Source organism: Hyperoodon ampullatus (genome assembly GCF_949752795.1).
Source record: "Hyperoodon ampullatus genome assembly, chromosome: 9".
Classification (NCBI taxonomy): domain Eukaryota; kingdom Metazoa; phylum Chordata; class Mammalia; order Artiodactyla; family Ziphiidae; genus Hyperoodon; species Hyperoodon ampullatus.
In genome coordinates this window covers 72,093,286-72,111,774 of record NC_136922.1, presented here as the reverse complement: position 1 = coordinate 72,111,774, position 18,489 = coordinate 72,093,286, and the positions used below count along the sequence as shown (strand labels likewise).

Sequence of the window (18,489 nt, the reverse complement as noted above, 5' to 3'; positions counted from 1 at the left end):
ATCAAGAAAAGAAGGGAGAAGACTCAAATCAGTAGAATTAGAAATGAAAAAGGAGAAGTAACAACTGACACTGCAGAAATACAAAAGATCATGAGAGATTACTATAAGCAACTCTATGCCAATAAAATGGACAACCTGGAAGAAATGGACAAATTCTTAGAAATGCACAACCTACCAAGACTGACTCAGGAAGAAATAGAAAATATGAATAGACCAATCACAAGCACTGAAATTGAAACTGTGATTAAAAATCTTCCATCAAACAAAAGCCCAGGACCAGATGGCTTCACAGGCGAATTCTATCAAACATTTAGAGAAGAGCTAACACCCATCCTTCTCAAACTCTTCCAAACAATTTCAGAGGAAGGAACACTCCCAAACTCATTCTACGAGGCCACCATCACCTTGATACCAAAACCAGGCAAGGATGTCACAAAGAAAGAAAACTACAGGCCAATATCACTGATGAACATAGATGCAAAAATCCTCAACAAAATACTAGCAAACAGAATCCAACAGCACATTAAAAGGATCATACACCATGATCAAGTGGGGTTTATTCCAGGAATGCAAGGATTCTTCAATATACGCAAATCAATCAATGTGATACACCATATTAACAAGTTGAAGGAGAAAAACCATATGATCATCTCAATAGATGCAGAGAAAGCTTTCGACAAAATTCAACACCCATTTATGATAAAAACCCTGCAGAAAGTAGGCATAGAGGGAACTTTCCTCAACATAATAAAGGCCACATATGACAAACCCACAGCCAACATTGTCCTCAATGGTGAAAAACTGAAACCATTTCCACTAAGATCAGGAACAAGACAAGGCTGCCCACTCTCACCACTCTTATTCAACATAGTTTTGGAAGTTTTAGCCACAGCAATCAGAGAAGAAAAGGAAATAAAAGGAATCCAAATTGGAAAAGAAGAAGTAAAGCTGTCACTGTTTGCAGATGACATGATACTATACATAGAGAATCCTAAAGATGCTACCGAAAAACTACTAGAGCTAATCAATGAATTTGGTAAAGTAGCAGGATACAAAATTAATGCACAGAAATCTCTGGCATTCCTGTACACTAATGATGAAAAATCTGAAAATGAAATCAAGAAAACGCTCCCATTTACCATTGCAACAAAAAGAATAAAATATCTAGGAATAAACATACCTAAGGAGACAAAAGACCTGTATGCAGAAAATTATAAGACACTGATGAAAGAAATTAAAGATGATATAAATAGATGGAGAGATATACCATGCTCCTGGATTGGAAGAATCAATATTGTGAAAATGACTCTACTACCCAAAGCAATCTACAGATTCAATGCAATCCCTATCAAACTACCACTGGCATTTTTCACAGAACTAGAACAAAAAATTTCAAAATTTGTTTGGAAAAACAAAAGACCCCGAATAGCCAAAGCAATCTTGAGAACGAAAAACGGAGCTGGAGGAATCAGGCTGCCTGACTTCAGACTATACTACAAAGCTACAGTAATTAAGACAGTGTGGTACTGGCATAAAAGCAGAAAGATAGATCAGTGGATCAGGATAGAAAGCCCAGAGATAAACCCACGCACATATGGCCAACTTATCTTTGATAAAGGAGGCAGGAATGTACAGTGGAGAAAGGACAGCCTCTTCAATAAGTGGTGCTGGGAAAACTGGACAGGGACATGTAAAAGTATGAGATTAGATCATTCCCTAACACCATACACAAAAATAAGCTCAAAATGGATTAAAGACCTAAATGTAAGGCCAGAAACTATCAAACTCCTAGAGGAAAACATAGGTAGAACACTCTATGACATAAATCACAGCAAGATCCTTTTGGACCCACCTCCTAGAGAAATGGAAATAAAAACAAAGATAAACAAATGGGACCTAATGAAACTTCAAAGCTTTTGCACAGCAAAGGAAACCATAAACAAGACCAAAAGACAACCCTCAGAATGGGAGAAAATATTTGCAAATGAAGCAACTGACAAAGGATTAATCTCCAAAATTTATAAACAGCTCATGCAGCTCAATAGCAAAAAAACAAACAACCCAATCCAAAAATGGGCAGAAGACTTAAATAGGCATTTCTCCAAAGAAGATATACAGACTGCCAACAAACACATGAAAGAATGCTCAACATCATTAATCATTAGAGAAATGCAAATCAAAACTACAATGAGATATCATCTCACACCAGTCAGAATGGCCATCATCAAGAAATCTAGAAACAATAAATGCTGGAGAGGGTGTGGAGAAAAGGGAACACTCTTGCACTGCTGGTGGGAATGTGAATTGGTACAGCCGCTATGGAGAACAGTATGGAGGTTCCTTAAAAAACTAAAAATAGAACTACCATATGACCCAGCAATCCCACTACTAGGCATATACCCTGAGAAAACCATAATTCAAAAAGAGACATGTACCAAAATGTTCATTGCAGCTCTATTCACAATAGCCCGGAGCTGGAAACAACCTAAGTGTCCATCATCGGATGAATGGATAAAGAAGATGTGGCACATATATACAATGGAATATTACTCAGCCATAAAAAGAAACGAAACTGAGCTATTTGTAATGAGGTGGATAGACCTAGAGTCTGTCATACAGAGTGAAGTAAGTCAGAAAGAGAAAGACAAATACCGTATGCTAACACATATATATGGAATTAAAAAAAAAAAAAAATGTCATGAAGAACCTAGGGGTAAAACGGGAATAAAGACACAGACCTACTTGAGAATGGACTTGAGGATATGGGGAAGGGGAAGGGTAAGCTGTGACAAAGGGAAAGAGAGGCATGGACATATATACACTACCAAACGTAAGGTAGATAGATAGTGGGAAGCAGCCGCAGAGCACAGGGAGATCAGCTCGGTGCTTTGTGACCGCCTGGAGGGGTGGGATGGGGAGGGTGGGAGGGAGGGAGATGCATGAGGGAAGGGATGTGGGAACAGATGTATATGTATGACTGATTCACTTTGTTATAAAGCAGAAACTAATAAAAAAAAAAAAATCAAAATGGGCAGGAGACCTAAATAGACATTTCTCCAAAGAAGATATACAGATTGCCAACAAACACATGAAAGAATGCTCAACATCAGTAATCATTAGAAAAATTCAAATCAAAGCTACAGTGAGATATTATCTCACACCAGTCTGAATGGTCATCATCAAAAAATCTACAAACAGTAAATGCTGGAGAGGCTGTGGAGAAAAGGGAACCCTCTTGCACTGTTGGTGGGAATGTAAATTGATACAGTCACTATGGAGAACAGTATGGAGGTTCCTTAAAAAACTAAAAATAGAACTACCATACGACCCTGCAATCCCACTACTGGGCATATACCCTGAGAAAACCATAATTCAAAGAGTCATGTACCAAAATGTTCATTGCAGCTGTATTTACAATAGCCAGGACATGGAAGCAACCTAAGTGTCCATCAACAGATGAATGGATAAAGAAGATGTGGCACATATATATATAATGGAATATTACTCAGCCATAAAAAGGAACGAAACTGAGTTATTTGTAGTGAGGTGGATGGACCTAGAGACTGTCATACAGAGCAAAGTAAGTCAGAAAGAGAAAAACAAATACCGTATGCTAACACATATATATGGAATCTTAAAAAAAAAAAAAAAAAAGAAAATGGTCAGAAGAACCTAGGGGCAAGATGGGAATAAAGATGCAGACCTACTAGAGAATGGACTTCAGAGTACAGGGAGGGGGAAGGGTAAGCTGGGACAACGTGAGAGAGTGGCATGGACATATATACACCAGCAAACGTAAAATAGATAGCTAGTGGGAAGCAGCCGCATAGCACAGGGAGATCAGCTCGGTGCTTTGTGACCACCTAGAGGGGTGTGATAGGGAGGGAGATGCAAGAGGGAAGAGATATGGGGACATATGTATATGTATAACTGATTCACTTTGTTATAAAGCAGAAACTGACACAACATTGTAAAGCAATTATACTCTAATAAAGATGCTAGAAAAAAAAATCACAATGAGGAATCACCTCACACCTATTAGGATAGCTATCATCGAAAAGACAAGAGGTAACAAATACTGGTGAGGATGTGGAGAAAAGGGAACACTTGTGCACTGTTAGTGGGAATGTAAATTGGTGCAGGTACTTTGGAAAATAGTATGGATGTTCCTCAAAAAATTCAAAATAAAATTCCTACTGCAAAAAAAAAAAGCAAACAAAACACTAGGTTGTTTTATAACCCAGTTCATTTTTGTCTTTGACAAGGACTTCAGTCAAATTAAATACATCTGGATGAGTTCTGGCTATCACATATTATTTATTAAGTCAGAGAACGTAAGATATGTAGGAGTAATATATTTACATTTATGCATATTTAAACAAATTCAACACATACACTTTAAACTGCATCATTAGTTCACTTTTAAGATGCATTTCAAAGGAAAAAGAAAAGAAATTACCATTTCTAGTCAGTAGAGGAATACAAAATTAAAAACAGGGACATCTGGCTTCTGTGCCTTGAGGTTAAGGAGCCATTAAGTAGCTCAATAAAATTACATGGATTGCTAAACTTCAGTCCTCCAATTTCTCACATAAGGAGACTCATTAGCTACTGACAGCATTAATAACTTACTTTTACCTCGTACCTGCTCTCTTTCAAAGTAAGGAGGGATGTGAGGGGCAACGAAACACAGGCCTAGAATGGAATGTGAATAAGCAAGGCAACCCAGAACACGTATTAATCTTATTTAGAATTATCCACTGTTAAATAACTTATTTAATTGCAGACAAAGTTTCATTCCAGAAATAGTCTTTCTCCTTAAATTAAGAAGCAGCTAGTAAGTAACCCAAGATTCACAATAGAGGTCACAAACCAGGGTGACCGAATGCCCCATACAGCCTAAGACAAAGGGTTTCCTAGAACACAGGACTTTTCAGTGCTAAACTTGGAATACCATCAGGATGGTGGATCACCTATTGGTCACCTATCACAAACTCAAATACCTTCAAAAGCCAAACTGTGGTTTAAAAAAAAAAGCAACTATGAGTCGACAGTGGTAGAGAACTGCAAAGCACATATCCCAGACTAAAGGGCCATGTTTATTTCCATCTTTGGCTTAAAAGTTAAACATAACAGTAACTAAACTCATCTGACTTAATCCCAAACCTATGTTGACTTAATATTTCATTCATTTGTCCAACATTTATTATAAAGCATCCATGCATGAACTACCTTAATGTGTCTGATGTCTGAGAAATCCAAGCAGATCCAAAAGATTATACGGGACAACACTCTCCATGAGTAATAAGAGTGTACCTAAACTTCAGTTCTGTAGGCAGCAACAATTAAATATAATGAACTACACTTAAATATTGCTCTACCAACCCCTATTGGTTTATGCTCTTAAAAGTATTACATCACCACTAAGAAGCAGGACGATCAATCACTAGGTTCTCAGTGGGCCATGCTCTAAAGTTATCATCCACTTCTTAATTGTGAGGATTATGATGGAATAATGGTCCTTGTGATGCAAGCTTTTTGTTTTACCTATCAGATACTTACACTCTCTATTCCTCTGGCCAATTCAAACAGAAGTGCCAGAGATTCACCAGCAGCTATTCTCATGTTTACATCATCAGAAGAGAGGAGGCTTGGAAGTTTATGGAAATGCCTAGAAAATAGTCAGTCATTATTATGTGAACACAACCGATTATGTCAATAAATGTTGATTTTATAAAATAAGAAACTAAAAATACATACACTTCAAGCTTTTTCTTCACTTCATTGATTGGGCATATGGTCAGTAATAATGTCCACATGAGAAGCGAGCTGATATGAAGCGCTGTAGTAGGGGTGCTGCAGACAACGTTAGTGTCTTTCTCTTTGAGATAGGACTTGGTGAAGATATTTTCCAAACACTGCAGAGTTGAATACAGCTCCTAATGCATAAGAACAGGAAATAAGATACCATCTTAAATGAGAAATGTGCAAACAACTGGATTCATAAGGTTGTCTACTTACAGTAATGTCATCTGTGGCAATAAAACAGCAAACAGCAAAGCAAGTTGCACACTAAAAAAAGCAAAATGAAAACAGACATTAATGTTTGCCATTTTCTTATTAATTCTACATCTTCCTGCTTTTATAATTCAATGTGAAAAATTTCTCAACTACATGACTACATTAGGTCCCAAGTACAGTATTAAAAAGAAAGAAAGAATATAAGGTCAAAAGTTAAGGGAAGTGGGTTTTGGCTAAAACCCACTAAGGTCTGCTACTAAACTCAGAGTATGACTTTAGGGAAGTTACTCCATTTCTCTCAGGTTTTCCTTCGTTAATCTAGCAGATCATTTCAAACTTCAACTCCAACTCAAAGACAGAGATAAGTGTGGACATTTGAGATAAAGAAACCTACTCTATTAAAAACCTTTAAAACACAAATCTCAAAAAATTTAAATAGCTGTCCTCAAACTTCTGACTTAAAGAAGGATCTCATTAACTCAGATTTTACTTATTTTGGAATATGTTGAAAAGAGGTTGGGAATCCTATAATTGTTTATTTTTTTGGGGGGGGGATGCTAAACAAGTGAGTACACAGTCCAAGATTACCAAGGTAATCTTACCTAATAAAACAGATTCAGAATATCTATATACAATCTATCTGCAACATAAATAGGAGCCATGAATTCTCAGAACACTGCTCTAACAAATTAATCATATAAAAACAAAATTTGAAATTCGTAAGGCTTTATTCTTCTTCATTTCCCTTTTCCCCGTATGTTATCACTAAAATTCCCTCATGTTGCTCCAAGTACCATTAAAGCTTAAAGCTTAAGTCTTTAAAGTCGTCATTCATATGCCCAGGTTTCAGCTAGTTCTGTTCCAGTAATATGAGGACACTTGTAATATTAATCTGCTTGGTGTCACTATTTTATTTTCATTAGTTTATCCTGGTGAAAATCGGACATTGTTAAAATTCAAAAGTAGCCTACGCATTATTCTTAGTAAAGAAAAATTTCAATCTATCATCCCTTCTCCTAAGTAAGCAGCAGAAGCAAGGCCACATCTCTCCTTTTGATTACTAAGAGAAATGGCAGATTAAAAATTAGGACTGCCTACGTTTAATAAAGATTCCTTCTGCTAATATGCAGAAGACTGCTAGTTTTTTAATTTTTTTATTTTAATTCACAGCAAGAGTGAGAAGGATGAAGAAAGGGCCTTTAGATGACCACATAAACCCACATGCAACCAAAATTAAGTGATCACCTCAAATGTCTGATCAACAGTGTTTTCTGTCAAACATTTCAAATACCCCATACTCCTGCACAATTTAAAAGTTACATGAAACTACACAGAAAGGAAGAACAGAAAGATAAAGAGCAAAAGCGTGAGTAAATATTTTAGGATTACTAAATATTGCGGGGCAGAGATTCCTATAATGTCACCGAACTCCTATTCCTTTGCCTCTGGGAGAAAGAGCTAGACTATTCCCAGCAGCCATACAGTTGGTAAACCAAGGAACTCTTGGCAGAAGCGATGTGTCTCTGTCCTCTAGCTTTCCCCATCTAGCTACCATAGTTGCCATCTGAAAGGACCTAGAGGTAGGGCAGAGATGCACGATGGATGCCTAGGGACCCTGCTGACTTGACTGGGCAGTGATATAAACAAGAAGTTAACTTTTATTAAGCCACTAAGACTTCAGGGTTTATCTGATACAAAGATTAATGTCATTTACCGTAAGTAATACTAAAGAGGAAGCTAATTTGAATAATCAGTATTAAAAAGCTTTAAACTTAAACTGGTTCTCTTGTTAGGAAAACAGCTTAAAATTCAAATCCACTAAAATTAAATTTTTAAGATCTATTAAGACTCTTAAGATTCTTAAGGTCCATAACATTCAAATCTTAAAATCCATTAAGATTCAAATCCACTTTTTAAATCCACTACAACCACCTCATGTTTCTGTGAATAAAGCAAAACATGTTCATGTGATCATTTAAATCACTTATTAGCACACCAAAAACCAACAACCAAAAAAAAAAACAAAAACAAAACCCCCACAACCCACAGTCTTAAGTGTTGCAAGTGGTATATATCAATTAGAGAATGAAAGCTATTCCAAACCCCAAAACCAGATGAATATTTCACAAGTCAGAGTTTCCTACATCTATCAAATCCACCTGTGTAACTACAGCATTCAGCTCTCTCATAAGGACTTTTAGGCCACAACAGCCAGAATTTTTTTTAAAAAACCACTCCATTATATTTCTTAGAATAAAAAGTAACCACACAATAAACATTGTCTAGACTATTTCTTTAAGCTCCAATAAAAACTGGATCATCCTAAATAACTCAACATAGCACTGTATTTCATATCGGCAAATGATGTTCAATCTCAAACATGTAGAAATCTTCTCTATATGGGATGCTCTATTGAGTCTCAGAAAATTTAAGAGTGCAATTGTCATATTGAGCCTGCTCACTAAAATTAAAGGCAAATGGGGGTGGTGGTGGGATGAATTGGGAGATTGGGATTGACATATACACACAAATATGGATAAAATAGAGAACTTATGAGAACCTGCTGTATAAATAAATAAAAAAAATAAAATTCAAAAAACAAAGGGACAAATGAGAATAAAATGTTAATAAAAAACCTGCTATATTTTTTAAAGATGCTGTTTTCCTAGATCATTCATCACAAGGTCTGGCTGTCATGCCTAGATAGATCTATAAATTAAAAAATCCTATACTTACAGTTTGCCTAGCCTGGATACTAGCTGTTCCATCACAAATTATTTTCTTCAGGATTGGTCCAAGAGTCTTTAAAACCTCTTCACTTTCAATTCCAGGGCCCAACTGAATACAAAGAACAGATGCTAATGCTGCAGCTGCACGCTGCTCATCACCTTTACCTATAAAAGAAGCCACAATGCAACTATGACAAATCATTTTCAACAGACTTATTAAGGCAGCAATCTCCCAAATTTGTTCAATTTCAAAATAGCATCTACCAATTATGAAACTCGTAATATGCTCAAGGCTTTGACATGAGCTATAAATCTAGTGAGGTTAAAGAGCTCAAACTCTGGAAATAGACCTCACTCAAATCCTAGATCTACCACGTATTAGCCAAATGATCTTCAACCAGTTACTCTTATTCTCAAAACATTTCCTCATCTGTGAAATGGAGATTAACACCAATTTTAAGGGAGTACTGTAACAGTTCAGCCAAATAATGCATTTCAAGCTGATCTGACCTTCCAAATCCTTCATGTACTCATAAAATAGTGCTCAAGTAGCCCTTGAATTAATCTGACAAGCATTTCAGATGTACACAGCCCATGAGGTAAACTAAACTTTCAGGGCTTCCTCCACCAGTGTTTTTTTGTTTTGTTTTGTTTTTTTTAATAAATAAGGGATTAAAAATAAGGCATTCTTGGGAATTTCCTGGTGGTCCAGTGGTTAGGACTCTGAGCTCTCATTGCCGAGGGCTCGGGTTCCATCCCTGGTCGGGGAACAAAAAATCCCACAAGCTGCATGGTACGGCCAAAAAATAAAAATAAAAATATTTTAAAAATAAGGGATTCTTTAAAGCTATAGAAAATACGTTAATATAAAGGTAAATGTAAGTTAACTCTTGAGAACTATATACACCAAAGGATTGGGGCAAGTTTTGAACTTAAGTTATTATCTGATAAATTAAATATTTATGCAGGTTGTAAGAAATTTTTAAAGGTCACCTAGTCTAATTACCTTGTGGATACACTTTCAATGTAAACACTTTTAACAAAGCCATTGTAATATCTCAAAAAAGTTGGCTCTGTTATCAACTATACCAGTAACAAGGTATATAACTTTAGACCAGTCTCCTGTTTCCTAGGCCTTTCTTTTTCCTATACAATGAGAGGTGGATTAGATCAAAGGTTTCCAAACACCCATTCTTGACAAAGCTTTCACCTGAAGCAAAATGAGAATAAGAACATAAAGCTAAGCACATTCAATTTAAAGGAACATGTGTGCTTCCTACACTTTTGGTGCTAGAAATATTCTGTTGATAAAGTGATAACGATAGTTGAAGCTAATTATTTTCATAATGTCCTTACTTGGCAAAATAATTAAGCTGGCAGCCCCAAATCTTTTTAAATCTGGCAGTTCCTAAAATTGAAAGTTTGATAATACTAGACTTAATCTTTAAGGTCTCTCTTCATTCTTAAAAGTTCTATATCATAAAAGTTCTATGATCATAATATGAATTCCAGAATCTCCACTACAAAGTTCTAGAATTCAAATATTCCAAGGGATATCCTGAAATGGTGTCATTGACAGGTATGATTGATGTTTTAAATAAGAAAATGAGGTAGATAATTATGATACTTTTTTAATTTTAGAAAAATGAAGTAGGATGGCTTATAAATAATACTTTTGGTTGACATCTGACACATGGTTTCAAGCCTTCCTTATATACAAAAGAATGGCAAACACCTCTTCTGATACAACTAAAGTTGATAATCCACCCCAATCCTTCCTAGTTTCAAACTGTTTATTACATAAACAAAACAAAGCTAACAAGTTTGATTTTGAGTTCTAACAAGCCTGGCATATTCCCTGCCAATTACAAAGTTATAAGAGTGAGCCAGACTTCTAAGTGCTATTAACAAATATTACTGCACAGAAGGTAGCAAATTCCTTTTCAGTTCTGTGACTGTGACTCAAAAATATGGACATTACCTTTTTTCAGGCAGCGTTCAATGCTATCAGTTAAAGTCATTCTTCTTTCCAGAATAAATTCATAAAGCATCTTTGAAGCCAGTATATTTTTAATACCTTCAAGAGCTGCCTGCCTCGTCTTCGCACTGTTTAAAACAAAATGTAAGAGAAAGAATATCCAATTGGAGTATACCATCGGTCAATGAGACTTTTAAAAACTTAGCTTATTTCCCTCTCAACTTTTTCTATTTATACATTATTTAAAACCTAATTTTCATCAAGCTCTCACAGTTCTTCAATAATAATTTAATTTTCATCTACAACTCACCTTATTACACAAAAGATTTTAAGCTACTCTGTATCATAATGTTTTCTGTTTATTAGTTTAATAACCACAATGTTAAATGACCACATAGAATTTTATAGTTTCAATGTATAAGACATGTTCTCCTACATTACATATTCAAGTAAACTCACACTTTTTTTTAACACTACAGAAGTCTAGAGTTCTTGTTTGAATCTTCTGGGCTTTTTAATTCCATTTGTTTTAAGTTGGTTCTAGAGCTACTGTTAAGTAAGAAAACAATTTAGCTTTGATACTTTTTGAAGTTTAGTTATACTTTCTAGTTGAAGATTAACTTTTAATTCAACAAATCCATTTCAGTTATCAAATACAGTTATGTGCTCTTATGCTGAACAACGACTAATCTTAGGCTATTAATCTAAATTCTAGTGGCATGTTCCTATCTACTGATACATTAAAAGTCCAAAGGAATAAGAAACACTAAGATATACAAAGTAAACAAATCGAGCTTTAGAAAAACATAATGTTAAATGAAAGAACTGCACATATTTTAAATAAAAAGTGGCTGACAGAAATCACCCAGAAGAAAAGAGTTTCCAGTAATTCCTACCTCTTATCTAGGGTCAGGTCAATGAATCCCTTCAACTTATACTCTAAGTCTTCTTGAGTTCCTTCCTCATCGAGGACTTCTGGTCCTAAAGAATAATAAAAACCAACCACTGTAATTTAAATAGAAAAAAGCAGACAGGGAGCGGTAATAGTATACTTAGCTACAAGAATTCCTCCACCTAAATCATCCTTTTATCTAACGTTGCAAATCTTAACTGAAAACTCATACCATCTTCAGCAAAACTGGAAGGATCACTGTAACCACTGCAATGGCTCATTGTTTCAATCGATGCATCCTCATCACTAAAAGGTTGAACATTTCGATGCTGGCCACCTAATAGGTAAAAGAGGGTGAAGGTAAATGATTTTGTTGTCATATATGCAAATACTTAACTTGGGATTTTAAAATTTACTTACAAAAAATTCAGTAATAAAAACCCAAACTTATTTATGAGATGATTTTTTACAAAAGAATACACTTAAATTCCTAACATGGGGCTTCCCTGGTGGCACAGTGGTTGAGAGTCCGCCTGCCGATGCAGGGGACACGGGTTCGTGCCCCGGTCCGGGAAGATCCCACATGCCGCGGAGCGGCTGGGCCCGTGAGCCATGGCCGCTGAGACTGCGCATCCGGAGCCTGTGCTCCACAACGGGAGAGGCCACAACAGTGAGAGGCCCGCGTACCGCAAAAAAAAAAAAAAAAAAAAATTCCTAACATAAGTCAATTCACCTAATATGTATTTCAGAGCACCAACTGTTTACAATATACATCAACTTCAGAAATATATCAATCATCTAACATGCAGCACCCATTTTTGGTGATACAAAAAGTGGTATTACAGATGAAAAAACTACTTCAAATCATGACAACAATGAAAACTGACCATCGTAAGAATAAAACGAATATATGTTCCAATGAGAATAACTGGGCTTAGTAAACATTAACTGGTGAACGGGTTAGTTTTTAGGTTACACATGTCTTATGTGAAGGGGAATTTAAGAAGTTAAGGGATGGTAGTTTTAAAGACAACTTGAATTGAGAGGGTCAAAAAAGGCTTAAAATTGAAGTTTTGGATGGGGATGTTGACAAGTGGATCCAAAATGGCATAGAAAGTAATGATAGGAATTGGATGAAGTAATTGATCACTAAAGAACTACAGTGCTGATGAGATGTGTATGAAATTATAAAGAGCTCTGATGGGTTATTTGGGTGATACCCAGTGCAGTGAACTACAGGATTTTTGTTCCTGAGTCATGGAAGTTGGAAGAGCTGAGAAGTCGTGTGAACTAGCGTGTGAATCACTTAAGAGGCAGGGCTTCTTAAGTGAGGACCACTTAAATGGTCCTCAAGCACTGCACAGAGGCCCTCCTTTCTCTCGGCCAGTACTCTATGGCAGACTTCACAGTGCCACGTCCACTGGAGACAGAAAGCATCAATTTGAGAGTCTTTACAGAACTGCCTCATTTTTGCAAGTAAAGAACTATGGGCAAGCTGCAAGCTGATCAAGACTGTAGACATGGTGTGTTTAAAATTGGGACTTTGCTTCGAAGATTTTGAATTATTTAAGTGAGCAATGTTTAAGATTTGACTTTTTTCACATGCCGATTTCAAAAGTGACTACAGTATTTTAAAAACCCACTTTACTGTGGTGACTAGTGACTAATTTGGATGATGACTTTCCTACTACGATGGGTGCACACGTGAACATTTGTTCCTAGTCACAAGTGCTGACACTCCCGTCGCTTCCTTGGGAAAACTGATAGTGCCCTTTTAAAGTTTGTGTGAGTATTTTCCAGCAATAAAGAGCCAAGATTTAAGAACTAAAAAAAAAAAAACGTTTTGGTATTTGATGTAGCATAAAAAAATAGATAAAAGCCTGACAGATAAATTACCTTTAAAAGAAAGGTTCTAACAAATCCAACAGTTTTAAAATATCAGTGCTATTACTAAAAACTTAAAATCTTTTTTTTTAAGCTAGAATCTTTCTCTCACCTTCATTAACTTAAGGAGTAAATGTACATTCCTGGTCACTGTCATTTCTAGTCACTTTTGTTTTGTGGGAATTTCATATTAATAAAAAGATTACCTAGTCATCAATTACATTGAGCACTGAGTTAAAATAAGTCCCAAATTCTGCCCCAAAAGTGACTTGAGTCATCTGATTTACCTCTGAGCTCGAATCAAAGACTGTACCTAAAATTGTATCCTTAGGTACAAGGATACAATACAAACCTAAGATTGTATCACTTAGGTCTCTATATTCAAGAAATCTGTACCATTTACTATATCATAGGATAAGCTTTTCAAAAATTCTCTAAGTTTAATTAAGCCTGTTGCTGTTTTTTTTTAAATGGGGGGTGTCTTTTTTTTTTAAATCAAAACAGAGGTGAGACTTCAGCAGATTTTTAAATCAACACAGGAAGCAAGTGGTCTTCAAATCTGCCGGCTATCTGAAAGAGAATAAAGTGTGCCAATCAAAGTAGTGAAGCATAAAGAATAAGCAATGAGGGCTTCCCTGGTGGTGCAGTGGTTAAGAATCCGCCTGCCAATGCAGAGGACCCGGGTTCAAGCCCTGGTCTGGGAAGATCCCACATGCCACGGAGCAACTAAGCCTGTGTGCCATAACTGCTGAGCCTGTGCTCTAGAGCCTGTGAGCCACAACTACTGAGACCACGTGCTGCAACTACTGAAGCCTGCATGCCTAGGACCTGTGCTCCACAACAAGAGAAGCCACAGCAATGAGAAGCCTGCGCACCGCAACGAATAGCCCCTGCTCTCCACAACTAGAGAAAGCCTGCACGCAGCAACGAAGACCCAACCCAGCCAAAAACAAATAAAATAAATAAATTTAAAAAAAAAAAAAAAAAAAAAAGAATAAGCAATGAAACCAAGATCCCAAAACTTCTTAATCATAGTGCTTCTAGGACAGGAATAAACAAATAAACAAAGACCTATGCCATCATACTCTATTTCTGGATCTATCTTCATGTGTTTTCATGATTTGAAGTTATGGCAACAGTTGAGTCATCTACTTAACTTTTACTAACATTTATTCACAAATCAAATTACGTTCTTTATTTTTCATATTCAGCCTATTTTTCAACTGTCAAGAAGAGTTTCCTATCCAGGTCTTACACAGCTCCCTTCTCTAAGTTTCAATGATTTCCCAAGGCTCAAGGGAAAAAGAGATTTAAAAAAAAGAAAAAAATGAGGAAAAAAATCCTGTATGAATGTCTGATATCTAGGTCACACTCACCCACCTTGTGATCCTAAGTACCACTAATGAGGTGGCACTTAGACACATAAAGTCCTTATTTCTTAGAGGGCTTATGTATTAACAAAGTTTTGTTCTTTCCTAAAAATGCTCTCTTCAAATTAAGTGCCACGAAAAATAAGCACACTTGAACGAAAGGTCAATTTTATTAGTTTCCTAGACCTGTCCACTAACTTAAAAAGCAGAGAATTTAAAAGGGAAACCCAAAGTGATAGAGAGAAGTTGGTTATCTTTCGGCTGTACACGGGAAGATCTCATTTGAATCCCATTTCTTCTAGATGTCACTTAAAAATACCAGTAAGATAAGTGACTTTTAAGTACAAGTTTGTGACAATTTTCCACCTCTTCTACTCAACTATTATTTATTCATTTATTGATTTAAGTAATATTCACAAAGAACCAAATGAAACTTTTCAAAAAGTAAAGCTCACCCCCCAGGCCCAATTAGAGGCAAGCACAGTTAATAAGTTCTAGTGTAAACTTCCAAAGATAGTCAAAGCATGTATAGTTTTATAAACTAATCAAATAATTCTTTTCCTGACGATGAAAGGTCGCAAATGAACCTCAAGGTAAAATCTGAAAGGCAATCCCCCACTGCCTCCTGATATTATTCTCTAAGTACCAGGAAGGAAGGAGGCTGGACAGGAAGCTCCAGAAGGGAATAAAGGTTTGTTTGTGATTCAAGGAAGCCATTAGTAACATCATTACCATTTTCAAAATGACTTTAGCTTGCTGCATCTCCATAATTAATAATAATAAATGATAATAAAAAGGTAAACTTAAAGAAGAATAAAATTAATACGGACCTTCTAGACAGAATTTAAATGTTTACTTCAGATGAGGAAAGCTGAAGCAGAAAGGTAGAGAGGTATGTATCCTCAATTCACACAGAGCAACTAGATGCCACAACAAACTGTGTATTTTATATCTTGATCAAGATATAAAATATCTTGATCATTCTTGATCAAGAATGAATTTCATGAACACCGAAAGCATTCAATCAAAATAAAAAGCGATATAAAGAAAAGGGAAAAAACTACATTTATAATAATTCATTCTTGTCAATTATTAAATATTTAATACATGATCACAAAGTTTTCGTGCTGCTATAAATCCTATAGGAAAGCTTTTAAAATACCAGCTTCCAATCATCTTTAACAAGAAAACTGGCCTATTTACTTGCTAAAGAACAAAGGCATATCATTCTGACGGTCAAAGTGGAAACTGTGTTGACAAGTATATATGGCTGGTAGTAGTTCCGATGTGATAACATCTGAGGATATTCCAACATTTAATTTCAAAGCTTCAAGAAAGCAATTATTAAACGTGCTGATTTTACCCAGTTTAACACTAGCTTTCAGTATGCTGTGTCTCGTAGGGCTTTCTGCTTTAAGTCCTTTTTTCTTAGCCGTATAGTTAGGAGTAAAGAATCATTAATTCAGTTAAGCACCTACCCATCCAGGAAAAGCTTCAACTTTGCAAAGAGGAGACAAAAATACCCTAAACTTTTGGCCAATTGCAATCTGAGCTCTTCACCATTCCCGCCTATCCCGGGCTCCCATCAGAGAACCTATAGAATACGGCACAAAGGAGAACGCGGTTTCTGCCCCGAGGAGTAGGAGGTCGCCTCGACTGGTCGCAGGAGAGCTGGGGGCTCGGGATTTGTTCGGGTGCCAGATAGGGACAGGAGCAGAGCCTACTCTGGGACAGTGGCCCCCCGCCTCCGACGCCTCCGCCAAGCCAGGTGGACACGCGGCATGCGCAAGAAGGCAGCGGAACGGATACCACATGGGCGCCTCTGCGTCACCCCGGCCCCACCACGTAAGGCCCAGGCCGCGTGACGCAAGAGCCAGTCCAAACCCGCCGGACGTTTGGCATTCCCGAGAACTCCATGTTGGAGCCGGGTGGTCAAAGGTGACCAGTGACAGCATGGACGGAACTCCGAGCCCGGCCCCACCCTCCGTCAAGGAGAGCTCTAGAGAGCCAGCACCTGCCTCTGAGAACAGTTCCTCTCCTGCCAGCTCCCGGTCACCCCCGATGCCAACCCCTTCCCAGACCCAAGGACCCATTCGCCCCTCCCAGACTCCACGGCCGGTGCCCGAGTTCGGCTCGCATGCCAGATCTAAATCGCGCGAGGTACGGCCACCGGGGCACGCTGGGAAGTGTAGTTCGCCGGCCACCTCAGGTGCCCCGCCGACGCAAACGTCTAGAGGAAAAGAACTACACCTCCCACGGTACCCAAGGTTAAGAGACTTGCCAGCCTGGCCGGCAACTGGGGCACCGGCGGCGGGGATACCCTCGTACCTGCTGTCGCCGCCGTCGCTGCAGCTGCCCCTGAACCGCCGCCACCACTGCCACCGCGATGGGGAGTGTTCCGCTTCTTATTCTTCGGCATCGTGGGACGCCCGGTGCCGCCTAAACTCGGAGCTTAGCGAAGATCAGCCGATGGAGCTGCACTTTTTACTCGTGCGTCTGTGCGGCGGGCGGCTGAGAGGCGAGTTTTCGACTAACAACAGAGGCGAGAAGCGGCGCGGGTAAGAGTGGGCGGTGGCGGCAGCAGAAATCCCCGTGAAGAGCTGTGATCGGAAACGATACATGTTTCTCTCTAGCGCTGGAGCTAAGGCGGGGCGGGTGAGGCCACGACGCCTTAAGTAGCAAGACCGCCGCCTTTCGTCACCATACGTGGGCGGGACTCGAACTCTCACTAGCCAATCCCTATAGACCTCCCCACCAGAGGCGGGCTTAGGGCGGCCGAAGGATGCTGACTACCGATCCCATGCCGCAAGTCTTCCAGCGGCGGCCAGGGAGCCGGTCTTCGTTGCCGTCTTGAATTCTGGGAAATGTAGTCAGCCCTGGGGAGCCGGCTCCCAGCTCCTCCCAACGGGCTTTTCTACGCGCTTGCTTCGTTTCTCGAGACCCTTCCCCTGCCTCCCGTGGCCCCGCCTTGGAATTGACGGAGGCGGTAGCCAGTGAGGAGCATGCCTAATGACGACAGCCCGCTTCCAACTGGGATTGCTTCCAACTGGGAGCTACGCAATCCGCATTGCTGGTCTGTCTCCAGAAGCTCGTGTTCTTCTCCTTAACCTTTACCCTACTTGCCTGTGAGCTCTGCCCAGGCTCAGCCCATACCCCTCCTTAGGTACGTTTCCATGGTTTTAGTTGTTGAATTAGTTTAGCGATCATCAGTATCTATCATTGTTGTGGTTCAAAGCATAGGAGCACCTCAATACATAAGGCAAATGCTAACAGTCATAAAAGGGGAAATCGACAGTAACACAATCATAGTACGGGACTTTAACACCCCACTTTCACCAGTGGACAGATCATCCAAAATGAAAATAAATAAGGAAACACAAGCTTTAAATGATACATTAAACAAGATGGACTTAATTGATATTCATAGGACATTCCATCCAAAAACAACAGAATACACATTTTTCTCAAGTGCTCATGGAACATTCTCCAGGATAGATCATATCTTGGGTCACAAATCAAGCCTTGGTAGATTTAAGAAAATTGAAATCATATCAAGTATCTTTTCCTACCACAATGCTATGAGGCTAGATATCAATTACAGGAAAAAAAAGTGTA

The 18,489-nt window shown here is 38.2% G+C and overlaps 2 protein-coding genes across 2 annotated transcripts in view; both read right to left on the bottom strand.

Moving 5' to 3' along the window:
• The window catches only part of IFRD1 (interferon related developmental regulator 1), a 32,640-nt gene extending 15,301 nt beyond the window's left edge, over positions 1 to 17,339 (bottom strand). The window contains exons 1-8 of the mRNA XM_079711024.1: positions 17,203 to 17,339; positions 11,853 to 11,957; positions 11,625 to 11,709; positions 10,732 to 10,856; positions 8,758 to 8,915; positions 6,022 to 6,072; positions 5,761 to 5,939; positions 5,563 to 5,671 (exon numbers count right to left, since the gene is read on the bottom strand). Of these exons, the coding sequence (XP_079567150.1) occupies positions 5,563 to 5,671; positions 5,761 to 5,939; positions 6,022 to 6,072; positions 8,758 to 8,915; positions 10,732 to 10,856; positions 11,625 to 11,709; positions 11,853 to 11,957; positions 17,203 to 17,293 (903 nt within the window). The 5' untranslated portion in view covers positions 17,294 to 17,339. The remainder of the gene's footprint in view (positions 1 to 5,562; positions 5,672 to 5,760; positions 5,940 to 6,021; positions 6,073 to 8,757; positions 8,916 to 10,731; positions 10,857 to 11,624; positions 11,710 to 11,852; positions 11,958 to 17,202) is intronic.
• LOC307057769 (uncharacterized protein) lies at positions 17,301 to 17,495 on the bottom strand (the record flags this gene model as incomplete). Its single annotated transcript, XM_079711025.1, has 1 exon — positions 17,301 to 17,495. One exon carries the CDS (start codon positions 17,493 to 17,495, stop codon positions 17,337 to 17,339), a length of 159 nt encoding a protein of 52 aa, XP_079567151.1. The 3' UTR covers positions 17,301 to 17,336.
• Between the last annotated feature and the right edge of the window lie 994 nt (positions 17,496 to 18,489).